The sequence below is a fragment of the Anabrus simplex genome, chromosome 5, assembly GCF_040414725.1.
Source record: "Anabrus simplex isolate iqAnaSimp1 chromosome 5, ASM4041472v1, whole genome shotgun sequence".
NCBI classification, from domain to species: domain Eukaryota; kingdom Metazoa; phylum Arthropoda; class Insecta; order Orthoptera; family Tettigoniidae; genus Anabrus; species Anabrus simplex.
In genome coordinates this window covers 229,459,367-229,476,172 of record NC_090269.1, presented here as the reverse complement: position 1 = coordinate 229,476,172, position 16,806 = coordinate 229,459,367, and the positions used below count along the sequence as shown (strand labels likewise).

At 33.8% G+C, this 16,806-nt stretch overlaps 1 protein-coding gene across 3 annotated transcripts in view; it reads left to right on the top strand.

Annotated features, from left to right (window-relative positions):
* LOC136873924 (multiple PDZ domain protein) overlaps positions 1 to 16,806 on the top strand; it is a 2,156,217-nt gene that overhangs the window by 108,457 nt on the left and 2,030,954 nt on the right. For all 3 annotated transcript variants that reach the window (XM_067147286.2, XM_067147283.2, XM_067147285.2), the window contains one exon: positions 7 to 243. In XM_067147286.2, the coding sequence (XP_067003387.2) occupies positions 7 to 243 (237 nt within the window). The remainder of the gene's footprint in view (positions 1 to 6; positions 244 to 16,806) is intronic.

The window sequence follows — 16,806 nt, the reverse complement described above, 5'->3', positions numbered from 1 at the left end:
TTACAGGATCCAATGAACCCCAATGAAACAGTGATAGTGATCCGAAGTCTGGTGCCAGGTGGTGTTGCTCAAGTGGACGGGCGTCTCATTCCTGGAGATCGTCTCCTGTTTGTTAACGACACTGGCTTGGAGAATGCATCTTTAGATCAAGCGGTGCAGGCTCTCAAGGGGGCTCCAAAAGGTGTCGTCAGAATTGGAGTAGCGAAGCCCCTTCCAATTCCTGACAGTGTCTCGCACAGCCAGGTAAGCGAAGAATACATGGCTCATTCCCCACCCAACACCACCCACCATGTGGAATATTATTCTGATGTGCATCAGCGAGAGAAACATGCACCAGGGGAGGGCGTAGGGGATGGTGGCTCTCCAACTCAAGGGGGGCTAGTCAAGTCAGAGAGTTTTTAAAAAAAGATATCATGCATTTTATTGTTATTTTGTGTAGTCAAACATACACTTCATTGCTGCGGGTTGTGTGTTGGGTTTTTTTTGCTACCAGTACATGGTAAAGTGATGGTTTCAATATGATAATCTGTTTGTGCAATGTTTTGAATGTTAAAATGTGATTTATATTTGGGGAAATCTTTCTTTTTGAAAGTGAGATTTCTCTGAGACTTATCATGCTGTTATATGGTGCTTATATTGATGTATATCATGCATCTTAGATTTTTAATCATTGAATACATTTTTACTAGAATTTTACCTTATGAAGTCCATCAATTTTATTGGCTTCAACAAATTTTTAATATAATTGCACAAACAGGTTATTGCAGAGGAGTAACTTATGTTGATATTATAACTAGGGCCAGTAAATTAAAAGAATATTTATATTCCCTTAAATATGAGAGGTGACATTTTAAAAGTTTTTGTTATGACTTGCAGTTCCTGCTTCTCTTGTATTGTATTTCATAAACTCATAATTTGTCTGGTGAAGGGACTTTGTTAATTTAACGTTGGTGTTCGTACAATTAGTTTTATCAATAATTCTCCTTTAGAATTCCATGGTTCTTCATGTTGTAATGCATAGTTATAAAGAATTTATGTTTTCTTTGCAAGCCATTTAGCATTCAGTGGACTCTGTTGGTGTAAAATCTAGTATGTTTTCCTTTATATAATGATGATGATGTCAGTAAACAAGTACTAAATTTGTGAAATTGAAACAGGGAGTCGAGTATCCAGTGATGTTTTTTGATTGTAAATCGCTGCAGAGTGGTTCTCTTTGAGTTAAACTCCATACTTGTGAAATTACAGTGTCCTAGGGATGGAAACTCTGGTTTAAAATGTCTTGGAAGATTAGACTCTTAACATTATTTTTTGAATGCTTTCACATTAGAGTAGTTTTAATTAGATGTAGGGTATTTGGGATCCACCTTAACAGTGTTGTTTCCCATCTCTGTAGAAGTCAGTGGCTTTACTATCCTGGCTTACATAACAATGTGTTAATATTGGCTTTGAAAAACCCTCTCAGAGGCTCAGACCAATTGTTGAGTTGATGACTCTACAAGAAGAAGACAATATTAATAGTAAAGCTTGTTGTTTCCTTCAGGAATATACTTCCTTAATGTACAACATAAATAAATCCTCTTATTTTTGAATTTAAGGTATAAACCTCCATTCGTCTGTGATTTTCTTTTGAATTGAATAGTTTTTAAATCAGCAGCCTGTATAGGTTCTTTATAAATCACATGGAGCATTGATAGTAACGTACATTGTTCTTATGACAGAATACAATTTCAAGGCTATTACAGTTTTTAAGAAAGTGCAACTATTAGTGAAGAAATAATGAATGGAATGCATTCATCATGAAGTAATAATGGAAACTTTACTTCAAACATTCTTTGCATGAAATATATTTCTTTAGTTGCTTTGAATTATTTTGTGTGTTTTTGTGCAATGTACTATTTTTCATTTTTTGACATAACTTTTCTTTAAAGTTTCAAGTTCCTAACCCTACAACTTGTTTTCTTTCTGGCTATGCTTTGTCATGAATGTGTCACTAAAACAGTGCAGTAAAGAAACTGTGATGAAAATAAATATCCAGGAACTACATTTATCTTTGTAGGATTATAGCCTATGATTTTTAATTAGCTTTTATTGTGAATGGGCAAGAGGACATTGAAGAAAGTACTATTAATGTTTACAACTCTCTGCCTTATCTTATTGAATTGTTGTTGTGGTAAGTTACAGATTCAATATACTCTTATGTACTTATTGAAAATCTTAGACTATTTTTACATACTTACATTTAGTCCCTTTTATTCTTCAATGTTTCATTTATCTTTCTTTTTGATATGTTCTGTTGCCCTTTCATACTACTTCTCCATTGATTTATACAATATTTATTGATATAGAAAGAGATCCTCTTTTAAAATATTTTGATATATGAGGCATTCTTTATACATTCTTCTCAAATTTTTCGTAGTATTAATACTTATAGTAGTATTATATACACAAGGAAATTATATGAAAGGTGATAGTATCTAATCAAATGTGAACTCATTTCCAGCAGGAGTGAGTATTTAGTTTTGTCTTTTTTAATCATATGATTGAAAATATTTTTTGCCATGCACATTACTGGTCCTAGTTATGGTACTGGAACCCTTGGCCTTGGAGTGTATGATGTGGAGCTAATTTTTGTTATCCAGCATTGTAGCACATTGCTGATACGGCTTTGGTGTCTGGTCACAAGTCAAAACCATGGGATACATCTTTTCGTGAATCTTACGAGCTAATTCTAAATCATTTTAGCCCATTAATATTCCATGTTGTCTTTCGGTGTGTCGTTCTTTATGGGCATATTTGCTCAGGGTCATTTGGAGACCTTTTGACGTCTTTATTTGCGGATTTGTTCCTATCTTTATCCCGTTTGATGATAATGTTGGTAATGGTGATAATGTTTCAGCGTACTTAAGTGAAGTGTTATAATAAGGTGTTTTAAATCTCACTTTTAGTTCCATCCCGTTAATTTGTTGGGAACACCGTTGTAACTGTTATTCAAGATTTGTATTATTTAAATTAAGTGCAAGTTACTATCACTGTTATGTTACATTTCTGCCAGTATTCGTAAAGGATGGACCAATTTTAAATAAGGAGTAATACGTGTAAATCCAAAACCTGCCCTCACACCACCTTTGCAAATTGGTATACGTTGTTGGTGTAGGGGAGCTGCTCTAATCTTTGTTACTAACTGTTAAGATTAGGGATGCCAGGTGATATATTTTTTTAATTCTAGAGTAAAGAAAAACAAGAATTAAGAAAAGAAAAACTAATGCTCAATCTGAAAAACATGTAAATGAAGTTCATGGAATGCTGTGATAGATTTCCAGGTGATTACAAGCTTTATTACTTTTTAATATGTTGCTCTTCAGACTTAGGCACATATAAAAACATCAAAATTCAGCACTTTGGAGGATGCTTAGTTAAAAATGTAATTCCTAAGAAATATATACTCTTAGAATCCAGTATGTGATTTAAAACGCATAGTTGGTGCAGATACTGACAAAATTAAGAGTCTTAGCAGAATTTTCTGTTGATAACTGTTTTAATTGTTAGAGGTAGATGAGAAAGAGATCTAACCCAGACTGTCTTTTCTGTAATTTTTCTCTCTCATGTTGTAATGGCATCCCTAGTCAACATCTTCCATACATTTTATTTTTTGATGGGTTTACTCTTACACATTTCTTCAGGTGGCATTCAAGGAAGCATGCAGCTGTAGACATTTCATGTAGGCTTTACCTGATTTAAGCTTGCATTGCTCACTCCTGCAATTTTAATACTAATATTGTTGTATTATTTGTAGTCCTTTGTTGACTTTGTAGTGATTTTTTAATGCTCTTACTTCAATCACAGAAAGAAAATGTTCCACTCTTGTCGTCAATTAACTGGAGATTGATTTGAAGCCAACACAAATATAGTTGTGCTTATGGAAGTGTCGCTATTTCATGTTTAAATATCCGACTTTCCTTGGCTTTTATCTCTGGGATGTGATCGTTGTGTTATAAAGATTAAGAAAACAGATTATTTAAAGTAATTTCCTTGTTGTACGTATACTTTGTAAAATTTTATTTGAGACTAAATAAAATTTTCCATCACAATAGTTTGGCATTTTTTCAAATAATACCCCTCCAGTTGAAACCCAATACTTGATAAAAATATCTCCACAACAATAATTCCAGTATACATAAACCCTTATATGCTTTAAAATAATCCATATACATTAAGTTTTATCCATTTACAATGGTAATGAGCTTTTGATAGAAATTTAAGAGACATTTCTTGTTGTCGGTTTGATTGGCAATTCCGTTTTCAAAATTCAAAAACCCCATTGAGGGTACTGTGCACAGTTTATAATTTTGGACAACATTTCTGTGATGAAAAGTTTTTCTTTTCTTCTTGCTGCTTATTTCATTTCTATACTAGGGTTGCCAACCTTTCTATAATTTATATAACATACAGTACAGCATAGGAGTATTCGTCATCTTTAAATTTAAAGTTTTAAATGGTTTAAAATTTTAAAAAATTATGTAACTCTTTAGTAATATTTTTCTCTTCATTGATGAGTGTAGGCTCTATGGTTCAAATTGATACAATAAATTAATATCTATATAATGATCCATTGTGAACAACCATTAAATAAAAATAGAAATTTTTTGTAAAATAATATCTATTCCTAATTTCATGATCATTCAGTGTTTCTTATTTTTAACATTCAACATCGGCAATCCTGTGATTTTGGACATGTTTAATTTTGTTTTGCCTAGGGATTATTAATCTCTGACTTGGGTAATAAAAACCATGCAGATATTCAGATAATAGTTTCATGCTAAATACATCTTGCCTAGGGATTATTAATCTCTGACTTGGGTAATAAAAACCATGCAGATATTCAGATAATAGTTTCATGTTAATACATCTCTTTTAATCAGTAATCTTCTTTTCAAACCAGAAAACTATGATTTTGCAAATTTATTTCAGTAATATAAATTATGAATATAGTTTTCACTTTATTGATAAAAAAAGACAATTTCATATGAGCAGTCGAAATGTAACCGGTATCTCTTAAGTATGTTCTCTATGTAGAATGTGGTTGGCAATCCTCGTATCAGCATGAAGCTTCTTAGAATGCTGAACTTTCTTTAACTTTGTCTACTCTACCTTTCTTATGTTTGCTTTTGCACTAACAATTAATTTCTTTTCTTTGTGTTTTCTATTGCTTGTAGTTTTTTTACATGCACTCATTTTTATTTCAATTATATCAGGTAACCTGAAGAAATACAAATTCCATGTAGTTTGCTTCCTTGATTCAAAAGAACAACTAGGAAACATGAAACGATTTGGCTTCAAAATTATATAACTTTTAAAAAAATATTTTTTTGTGGTTAATGACTCTATTCAAATTTAATTTACATTAAAGAATACTTTACATTCTAAAAATTATTAGATTGATTTTCATTCATAAACTTCATTCGTTGATAGTTATCCATGCTAGAAGGAATATAAAATGTTTTAATGAAAGATGTATGTTGATAAAGCCAATGTGCTGCATGCTACGTCCATTAAATTTTGCAGGTCTGATATTGTACATGGTGGGTGATAATCCTCATCATATGATCATTTATTTGCACTTAAGAAGCACTTCTCTTCATATCTAGCTATCTTTTGCTAAGTAGCTCTGTGCTCTATTGTTGAACAAAAATGTTATACAAAATGGGCTTTATTTTATGCAAATAATGTGAGATATTAGTGTTAAATTCTGTTCATGTATTATCTCATTGTTTGCATATTTCTGTTTCATAAATAATGTTGTTTTTGTATAGGGCTGTTACTTCATCACAAAGTCCATATTTATTCCGCTTATGACTTATAACTATTTATTATTTTTTACACCTATCTGTAGCTACTTCAATATTTTGTAATTTAACTGTTCAAAGCTTGTTGCATAAATTAAGGTAGCTATTTGTATAAATGAGTTTGGCAGCATGATGCTGCTGTTAGAGTTTTAGTTTAAATTCATTTAGCAGGTATGCATTTTTAATGGGACATGTTTCTCCTTCAGAAAGTTTTAGGTACTTTTTCTTTTATATAGTTGTGTTATTTGCTAGATTATGCAAATATTGTGATGCTTTGAGAAGATTTATATTCCATACTGTAATTATATAGTAACAAGTTGCTCATTTTTCCATACATCATAGCATGTGCTCTGTATGCAAACAAATTTAGCATGTCTAATTCTTGCTTGCTATTCTTTACTTTTTCGAATTCACAAATCCTGCTTTTTTGAATTTTTTTTTTTAAATTTAAATTTTTTTCTGTAAAAGGAATATGTTTTGTGTCTTTAAATCTGACTGCATTTGTTGGATATTATTGTTAATAAATATCCAGAATTACAATCAAATTTTCAAGTTTAAAAGTATTTCACTCAAATACCTCTACTACTTGTTTAAGACAAATGTTATCATTCAGAAGCTCATAGCCTTGGAGAATGGATGTCTGTTCACTCCTAAATATTTCTTTCATGTCATGTTTTAGTTGAAAATATATTCTTTTTTCTTTATTTTATTTCCATTTAGTGGAGTTATTTTAATCTGTGTAAAAGAATATAATTAGCTGTTAGTGATTATATTCGTATTGTATTCTACCTGATCAATTACTTCTGTTGGACACTTGTAATTTAATTAGCAGACGGGATTTGTAGTGGAAACACTGTGGTTTATCTTGATATAACTGCAGGTATATATATAATTTGAATTAGGCTAATGGATGTTTCCAATTTGAAATGCATATTACTGTCTTTTACTAAAATTCATACGCAGGAAATTGACTCAGATAGAAATAGAAACATGCAGTGTTTTGTTTTGGCACCTATCCATCTTTTATTTGAATTCCTGCCAGGTAGGTTGTAGCACATCACGATTGACTGATGCAGTGGCTACTCTATTACAGATAAAATAAAGTCAGTAGTAAGCATGGGCACGAAGTCTGTCTTTGATAAACACTAAAAGAAAAAGAATCGCAACTCTATGGGTCTGAAAACCATGGAGGTTAACCCAGAAGTTCATCATCAAAACTTGTATGTCGATTTCATCTGTTTGGCTGCCAGTCTTTGAGCTTGCTTCGGACATCATAATGAAACACTGGGAGTGCATCATCGTGTTGGAAGATGAAACTAGAAATTTACTCTTCCAACTGTGGAAGATGCTGCCCAAATGCTGTAGCTCTGTAGCTTATCAAGGTACAAAATTCCCATGATCATTTTCTCTCTGTAAAAGTAGGCGCTATACACCTGGTGTGTTGTAGTACAGATCACAATTACTGTGGAAGTCAACGTAGGCTTGTAGGTTTCCACCCCAGGTTCTGCTGTTAAGTTTGTTAACTGTATGTGATAGGTGTTAGGTGCCTTCAACACTGACCTCTGAAACTTAATAATAATAATTTTTTAAAAATTATAATTAAAAAAAGTTTCCATTAGAGTATGTAAACTCACACAGTAAAAATACTTGGTGCTTTTTCTCAACTTCTTTTGAGGTCTGCTGCAATTGAAACCAAAAATAATAACATCACAGCTGGTTGCATAGATTCTTCCTAACAGTGTTCTTTGGCATTTCAAGCTCAGTCCTGCCTCTGATGATGGAATTTTACATGAAAATTCATTGGGCTTAATTCTCTTTACCTTTCCTCATTGACAAGCGGTCTGGTGACTTCTAAAGGGTGCAGCCCTTAAATCCTTAAAGTAAGAATGCTGTTAACAAATTATATGCCTACTAATGGTATATTTACTATAACAGCTGTGCACCTGTTTATCCAATATAGTTCTGCTATTCTGAACGCTGGTTAAGTGGAAAATTTGATTAATCTGAACTAAAATTATTTTTTACTTACTTTAACAATGGCAAAGCAGAGATTCATGGTCATCTCTTACACTTAAACACATTATTGTCCAATCAAAATGATTTTTAAAATTTCATTTAAATAATACTAAAAAATATATACAAATATATATAAAACAATTTTTTAATTTCTGAATCTTCCTCCACTTGAAGGCTCCCTGAGACGAAGAATAAAGTAAAACAATTTGTTAAAAAAAATAAATTAAAAAGAGTAAGTTAAAAGTCCATGATTTCAGTCTGGCAAATACAAATCATGTCTGAGGATGAGATGTGCCTTCATTCTGCAGTCGATGAACTCCTTGGTACTGATGTTGAAGGTCTTCATCAGCTCTATCATATCAGTCCCTCGCACTGATCATGAGACCCCCTCACTTCTACATCGTCTAGCTCATATTTGTTCTTATAATACAAACTTCTTTTCTCTGTCTACTTCATCTGGTTGTTCAGAGTCTAGTGAGTTTAATGAGAATTAATTATCTACTGTCATTCACTCATCATGAATCATACCATTGGTTTATCCATGTAAGAGGTACTCTCTGTTTGAAGACTTGAATGACTCTAATGAATTCACGTTGCAGATGTTTTTTAGAATTGAGTTCCATAATGTACTGTAGTTCCTGTCCCAGTAAATGAGCAATTATAGTTAGCTGACCTGCTAAAGGGAATGGCAAGAGTGGCAACAGAAAGTGCATTATGCTGAATGTTGTTAGTACATACATTGAGTATTGTGATGCTATTTTGAGATCCAAGGGAAAATAATGCCACACAATGTTTATTGAGATTTATAGAGTATGATTACACATAAATTAATAAAATGCAATGAACTACATAGTAGTACATCAATCAGTTATGGCATGATTAGTGACAACTGTTCTCCCTGTTACCATCAACAAGAAAATCCACAAAGAAAATAGGTTGTGTAATACAGAATGTAATTTAATGAAACAGAACAGAAATTCTCTGCATAAATTTAATGGTAATGAATTTACTGTAAGCTATACAGTTGAATTTTATGGCCATCTTATTCACTAGAATATACGTTCATTGTATGAAAGTTAATTAACATACAATTAAACTTTTGGAAAATCAGGTCAATTTAGAAAGAAAGAAAATATGAACCCTTAAACCCAACAATACATTTATTTAAATTCATCCTTAATATCTGTTTTTAACATCAAAACAGTCTTTATCCATAATCTAAGTAGCCCTTTTATACTTGAGATCAAAAAAAAAAAAAAAAAAAATTGTAGAAATTACTAGCAATTAATTGAAGTAAAAAAGACATTTTGCCTGTTAAAAAATTCTCCTGCCCCCAGATCACCCAGAACTGCACTTTCCTGCGATATTCTGCCAGTGCCCATGATCTGGTTTTACATCTCTTTTTATTAATTTATTTAAGTGAAGTTCCTTTTCTGGAGTAATGCCAAGAAAAGCCTTTCCTATCCTGTGAATACCACACAAAACTTGCTTCGTCAACGCTGTTGATGTGTGATGTATAGGTGCATTTTAGGAGTAATTTAGGATAATCTGAAAAATTGCTAATCCAAACTAGCTTAGTCCCAGGTAGAAAGTATTAATCTGTTGTCTTTGTAAGCACTTAATGCCAGTAATGCTACTTAAGTAGTGATGGTATTAAAGATAAAAAACAATAGGATTAACATGATAATATAGTTTTTGGGCTTTTATCATGTCAAGGAAACAAGGTGAACTGGGAACTTTGCTCCGTGTCTTCAGAAGAAAATTTTGTCTGTTCATGAAGAACACTTCTCTAATAAAGACAGTTTGAATTTAAAAATACTTTACCATTGGTCTCTTGTAAATGGTACTCTTGTTCGTCAGCAGATGGCTCATTGTGCACTAGACTTCCGAGGTTGAAGTGATAACACCATCTTAGTATCAATTAAGTTTCTTGTTCAATATGCACATGTGTCATAAGTTAAAAACTTCAAGTATTATCCGTATTGACATGTAATCAGGAGAATTGATATGAGGTTATCCACTTTTCAGTACACTACAAGTAAAATGACAAAGAGATTCTTAGACCATTTCACTATTCAAGGGACCGGTTTCAACCCAACCAGGGGTCATCCTCAGCCCTATAATTCTAAAATCGGCAAGATATACAATGTATGTACAATCATTAAAATCCCTTTGGCCAACATTTTTAGACATTATTTAAGAAGATAAAGTGTTCACTTTGTGTAAACTGGTACTGACAACAAATGTAACACACACACAAGGAATAGGGAATTTTCTTTTCCTAATGCCTTGCATAATCGAGTTGGAGAGATTCGATTACAATTGAGAAGTGCAGCTCTGTTAAACGTATAAGAGATCGAGATACAACAAAAATTCATAGGACCAAAGTAGTAGATCTCTCCAAACTGAGCGACGATAGTGCTATTGTTTTGTGATACGACTTACCATTCAGCCACCATTTACCCCGAAACGAAGCTCTGCACTGTGATTGAAGTTGCCTTCTAATTTTGATATTTTTTGGGGCCATAAAGTTACATATTTATACCGCTTAGAATTTTTCCTCAAAGGAAAGAGAGTCCAGGTTTTGGGATTAGCACTCGCTTACATATGGATAAATTAAGGAAGAAAATAATACAGTTAAGAAAGTCAACATTAATTGAAAATAGGAAAATGACTAAGGACAGGACAAATATATAAATACCAAGTGGATGTATTGGAAGAATGAAATGTCCCTTACTAAATTGTGATGATATGAGTTACAGATTTAAGAAAGCAGTAACAGAGGAGAAATCTATGTGCAGGGATTCTTAAACAGATAAGAAGATGACTTATGGTGTTCTTACTTAAGCCTAAAGAGGCAAGGCAGAAAACAGAAATAGAAGAGAAATACAGTAACAATTATAGCATATGCCAGGAAATGCCTTACGTTGTGAAATAATGTACTGCGGTACTCTTAAAATATTAACATCCACCCTTAGTGCTATTCGAAGACAACTGAGTGCCTGAGTGTGAGAGGGGGTTAACCCACAAAAATTGAGAAATTCGTTTTACCGTGCTTTTGTGTAGTGCTGGTATCTCTTAGCAACCCTGTGCAATTTTTGCGGTTGTGGGATAGTTCCGTGTCTGTCCAAATACACACAGAAATCTGAGGATTTTGGGAATCTGGGAATCAGCTGTACAGTTAGCAATAGAAGGAGCTAATCCACATGCTTCGGTCAACTGGAGCGGAGGGGAAAGAATGACATATAGTTACTTTTCTAACCAGAAAATATCTTGTGATGGTACAAATAGAAGTGTTAGTGTGAATAAAATGTAAATGTACAAAATGTAAACAAAACAACTGGAAGAGGTCCGTAGCTAAGAGATTGAGAAATAGTGGTGAAGTTTATGTAAGTGATAAAACTAAGAAACTTGCGCCAGCTAGTAGAATGGGTGAAGGATGTAAGTGCACAGTGAAGAATGAAAACGCTAATGTTACGTGGTGTGAGTATTACAAACTATCTGATATTGAAAAAGAAATCCTAAATGCAGATCATTAATGATTGATTGATTTTCATAAATGTGAACTGAGTGACACACTTCAGACTTCCAATCTAACAGAACTCGTTTACAAGCGGTAAATTTACCAAAACTTTTATTTGAATTTCTCATCTGGTATTTGAAGTGTCTTACGTATTATTGTTATATAGTTTAATGTGCATTTTATGTCTTGTGATAATCTATAGTGAAAGGGATTTTAATGATTGTACAAACATTGTATAACTTGCCAATGTTTATAATTATAAGGCTGAGAATGACCTGGTTGGGTTGAAACCGATCCGTTAAATTGTAAAATAGTCTAAAAATCTCTTTGTCATTTTACATGTAGTGTATTGAAATGTGGATAACCTCATAGGCCTACCTATTCTTTCACATATATGTGTTGCAAAATAAACAGCAAGGTCATCAGATGAAACAAAGGTGAATGTGGTAGAAGAAATAAATAAAATAAAATAAAGTGCAACGAAAGACTGACAAGGAGTGTGTAGTAGAAATAAAATAAATAAATGAGTGTGTGGGTCGAGGGGGTGGGGAAGGACGACGTACCACAATGAGGTTGAAGACGCGAGAGTGAAAAGAAGTAAGAATAATACAGTAACAGGTGTATATGGGTTATGAAAGTATGACACACAGCCTAGAGTGAACCATCTAGTAATGAGCAGAGTACGAATTTGGAAAACACCGAAACTAAATAATAATAGTGAAGGACAGGGAATTACTTAATTTATAGTCAGTGTCACTGTTGAAATTGTTTGGGTTTGTATATATTTCTACATTCCTATATAATCTTAGACCTGTAGCTCAAACACCTTCGAACACGATATCATGACCCGATGATAGGACATGCTCAGCTGTTGCTGACCTGTCTGGCTGGTTGAGACTGATATTTCGTTGGTGTTCCTTAATATGAGTACTAAATAACTGGCATGTTTGGCTAATCTATACTACCAATATAAATAGTCCGTTATTGGACATTATAAATTTTCCAGCTATCTCATTCCTGGTTGCCAGCGTTTCGCCCCCATGTGCTAGGCTGGGCTCATCAGTTGGTACCTAGCACACCTACCAAGACGCTGGATAGTGCATACCGTGGAGGCCACTGCGTAGGCAAATTGTAGCCACCGGCAGTGCCAATGCACTATGAGAGTCATTGTCTCATTATCAAAAATTGATGATGTAGATGTTGATTCCCATAGGGAAATAATTGTTCCGAATGAGTAAATTTATAATACCAATATAAATGGTCCGTTATCTCATTCCTGGTTCCCTATGGGAACATCTACATCATAATCTATACTATGTTGCAAGTACAGGTGATTTTGTACACTCCAGGGTGTAATAGTGAGGACAGTTTTTCCTTGCTTTTCCTAAACTGTGAGGAACTTTTCTGACTGTGCCAAACATGGTTTTCATATTGTGCTTGCAATTTGGTCTGTGGTATTGTGGATAAAAGGAAGGTAGGCAGTTCCTTTTACTACTTCATTTTGTGAGCTTTGCTTAGTTGTCCCTCTGGGATGCAGGGCTCTATAAATCTGTACATTGCTGTAACCATTACCCTTGAACGTGACTTTGAGTGTGCCCATCTCCTCCTGGATAGTTGATGACTCACAATTTTTTTTTTTGCCCTCATGGTCAGTGTCTTGAGAATGCCCTGTTTATGTGCTGGATGGTGGTGAGAATCTGCATGGAGATAGTGATTTGTGTGGGTAGGCTTACAATAGATACTATGGCCTAAGGAGCCATCAGGTTTTCTTACTAGAACATCCAAGAAAGGAAGGCATCCATATGGCTCTATCTACATAGAGAATTTTATTGAAAGATGCAGCCAATGTAGGTGGTTTAGAAATTGGTGAATTTTCTCAGGACCTTCTGTCCAGATCACAAATGTATCATCAGTGTATCTCCACCAAATCGTCAGTTTGATGGACACTGAAAAAATTGCCTCCTAGCCAAAATGCTCTATGAAGAAATTAGCCAGTACTAGCAAAAGTGGATTTCCCATAGCCACATTATCGGTCTCTTCATAAAATTGCACATTCCACAAGAAATAACTGGAAGTCATTCAGTGGTAAAATAGCTTAGTAATATCCTCAGGGAATGGACGCTCAGTGGGAGACACAACCAAGTCAGTTGGCACTTTAGTGAACAAGGACTTCACATCAAAATTCACCAGAAGTGCATTGAGCTGAAAGGTTATGGTTGACGACTTATTAATGAAATATAGAGTCCACAGCGTATGATTCAGTACGTCCTGTATGGGACTTGAAGCAGTTTGCTTAGATAATTTGCCAGAGCATTTGTAGGATAACTTATTGCACTAATTATTGGTCTGTCTGGCCCCGCGATGTAGAGGGCAACACGTCCGGCGGTCCCGGGTTCGATTCCCGGCCGGGACAGGGTTTTTTAATTGTAAATGATTATTATCCCTGGCCCCGAACAAATAGCATTTTTGAAAAAAGAACTATTGGTCTGAGGGGAACGTCCTCATTATGGATTTTTGGTAGTCCATATAATCTCGGTGGCACTGCATTGCCTGGAGTCTGATGTTTAACATCCTCTTTTGGAATTGAAGACTGCCTTCAGAGCTTCGCAGTTAGCATTGGACACATGAGTGGTATGGTCACGTGAGCTCAGTCTATAGACATACTCTGATATCATAGCAAAGGTCTTGTTCTTATACTCGTCAGTGTCCATTACCACTGTCGCATTACCTTTATCAACTGAGAGAATGGTCATTTCAGAATCATCTTTTATTTCATTCAGAGCTCGCCTCTTGTTAAATTGGGCATGGGTACCACAACAGACCTTTTCAGTCTCGCACATTCCTGTTGTACCTCCTCAGCCTCATTTGTAGGTAGTTTGTGGATGGCTGACTCAGTGGAAGTAATTCTTAGAAAAGTTTTTCTCCTGAACAGACAAGATTTTCTTCTGAAGGCACAAAGCGAAGTTCTCTGCGAAACATAAAGAATTTCACCTTGTTTTCTTGACACAACAAAAGTTATTATGTCTATAATTATGAGCCGTTAAAGCATCACTCTAAATAATAGGATGAACAGTTCCTTTTCTTCATCCTCTTCACATAAGAAAGATGTTCTCCTCGCTTCAGCTGAAATTAGCTTACCCATGCTTTGCAAACTGGGGATCCTACTTCATTCAGAATGCTTATGCACTTTATTAAGAGATCTGTGAATGTGAAAATATTTTTGAAATGCTCTCCATGGGTCATTTTTCTCTCATATTGCTTTTCGCTGTCAGCAGTGTTACAGTGTGGCAGTGAAGAACATACCAACATAAATGTTCACAGTTTCTCTTCCATTAAGCCAATTTTGTGCATTGAAATTTAATTAAATGAGTGTAATATGTATTTCAAATTCGGACAGTAAGACTAACTCTCTATAATTACAAATCTGAGAATAATTTTAAGTACTAATCTTTTCAAAAAATATGAAGTATTTGATAGATTTGCTATTGCACTCTTCATTATTGCAGAATTTTGACAGTAAGTGTTCTACATTGTTATGCTCTTACATTTTATTTCTAACAATTCATTAGTAATTTTTAAAATTAATTTGTTCACATTATTTATTATAAATTCAGAAAAGTATGTTATGTGCATGGTAATTTAGTCACATATGAAGAGGAAATAGCTTGCCTGACTTCTGCATTGCAGTGGGTTGTTCTCATTATTTAGTACATTTGAGCTAAATACTATGGTAAGTACAATCATATTACTTGCATGTCTCTTTCACATTTGTTTATACTGAATATTGATAAAATTTGTATATGTAGTGATGTTGAACTTTGAGTGCTAAAAGATACTGAAGGACTCGATCGTCTTGTGGTCAATGATAATACAACCCTCCTCAGTTTTCACATTTTTCTTTTCAAGATTACTAGGTTTTATCCTAAATGTTTGAATAAACTAATGACACTTATTCTATGCAAGTGGTATAGATTACTATTAGGTTAAATTTTTACCCTGAGTGGATGTAACAAAGATTTCAGTTAGGAACTGCTTGCACAGTCTCTTCCCAGTTATTAGAAGATTTGTTTTCACTGGATGCTTCCTGGAGTCATATTTGTGGTAGTGATCTTTACATGAAGAACATAGAACATAGAACATAGCAAATTCCTTTCATTTAAAACATTCCAGTTAGAGGACAATTATTTTGTTCTCTAAGATAACCTTTGGGATTGGTCACCAAAAGTATTCTCTCTTGCTAAATATACTTTCAGTTATTGTAAATGTACAGTTCTTGACAATAGCTTATGCTGCATTCCATCCCTGAGGTCTGTGAGACAGGCCTATTGGTATGCTGAAGTACAGTGGGACCAGTAGCTTTTGAAATGCATGTCTTATGGTAATCTCCAAGAATTCAAGCACACAACTTACCGGTACCATGCATTCAGATTCTGAAATACCACTCCTATATTAGTCGGTATGGTAAAACTGAATAAAACATAAATAATCGGAAAATGTATTCTCTATAACTTTTGTTATGTAGTACTTTTCGACAGGACCAGTAACATAGGAATTTAAAAATTAAATTTTAGGCGCCTTCCCCTAAACTACCATTTCATCCAGGATGAATAAAATTGTGTATAGCTTAGATTGAAGTTTCTTATTTCCAGACTCTATATACCGATTTTCATTAAATTCTGTTAGCCCATATTCTCGTGGCTCGGCGTTGATATGAACTTATCAACAACAATCCAAATTTATGAACATCTCTGTTATTATAGCCGGAACGGTAAAAATGTATTAGACATAAATGATCGGAAATTGAATTCTATATGACTTTAGTTACGTAGTATTTATTAGGACCACTAATAGCATAAATATTTGAGAATTAAATTTTAGGCCTTCCCCTAAACTACAATTTCACTCAGCGTGAACAAAATGATTTATGGCCTAGATTGTAGAGGCTCATTCCCCGACTTTTCATACCGATTTTCATTAAATTCTCTTCAATCGTTTTCTCGTGATGCGTGTACAGACAGACAGACAGAAATTGCGGGAAAAAAAAAAAAAAAAAAAAAAAAAAAAAAAAAAAAAAAAAAGTGCATTTGCTTGTTACTGTGAACATGACCGATACAGTAATACCATTCTTTATAAATTTTGAGCAATGTACAAACACATCTCTTTATTTCATATACATATAGATGAAGATGATAAATCAGGAAAATCATTGTCATATTACTTCTCATAAACTGGCGGTGTGGAAAATAGAAGAAAAGTTTTACGTTGAGAACTATTTACAAATTTATTTCATTTTGCTCATAGTCCATGAAATTGTATAATTTAAAAACGTAATTAGCTATTGGGATGAAAAAGAAGATATTTGTCACATGGGATGTGTGTTAAATCTATTATTTATATAAAATTGGATGTTGATATGTTTGAAGC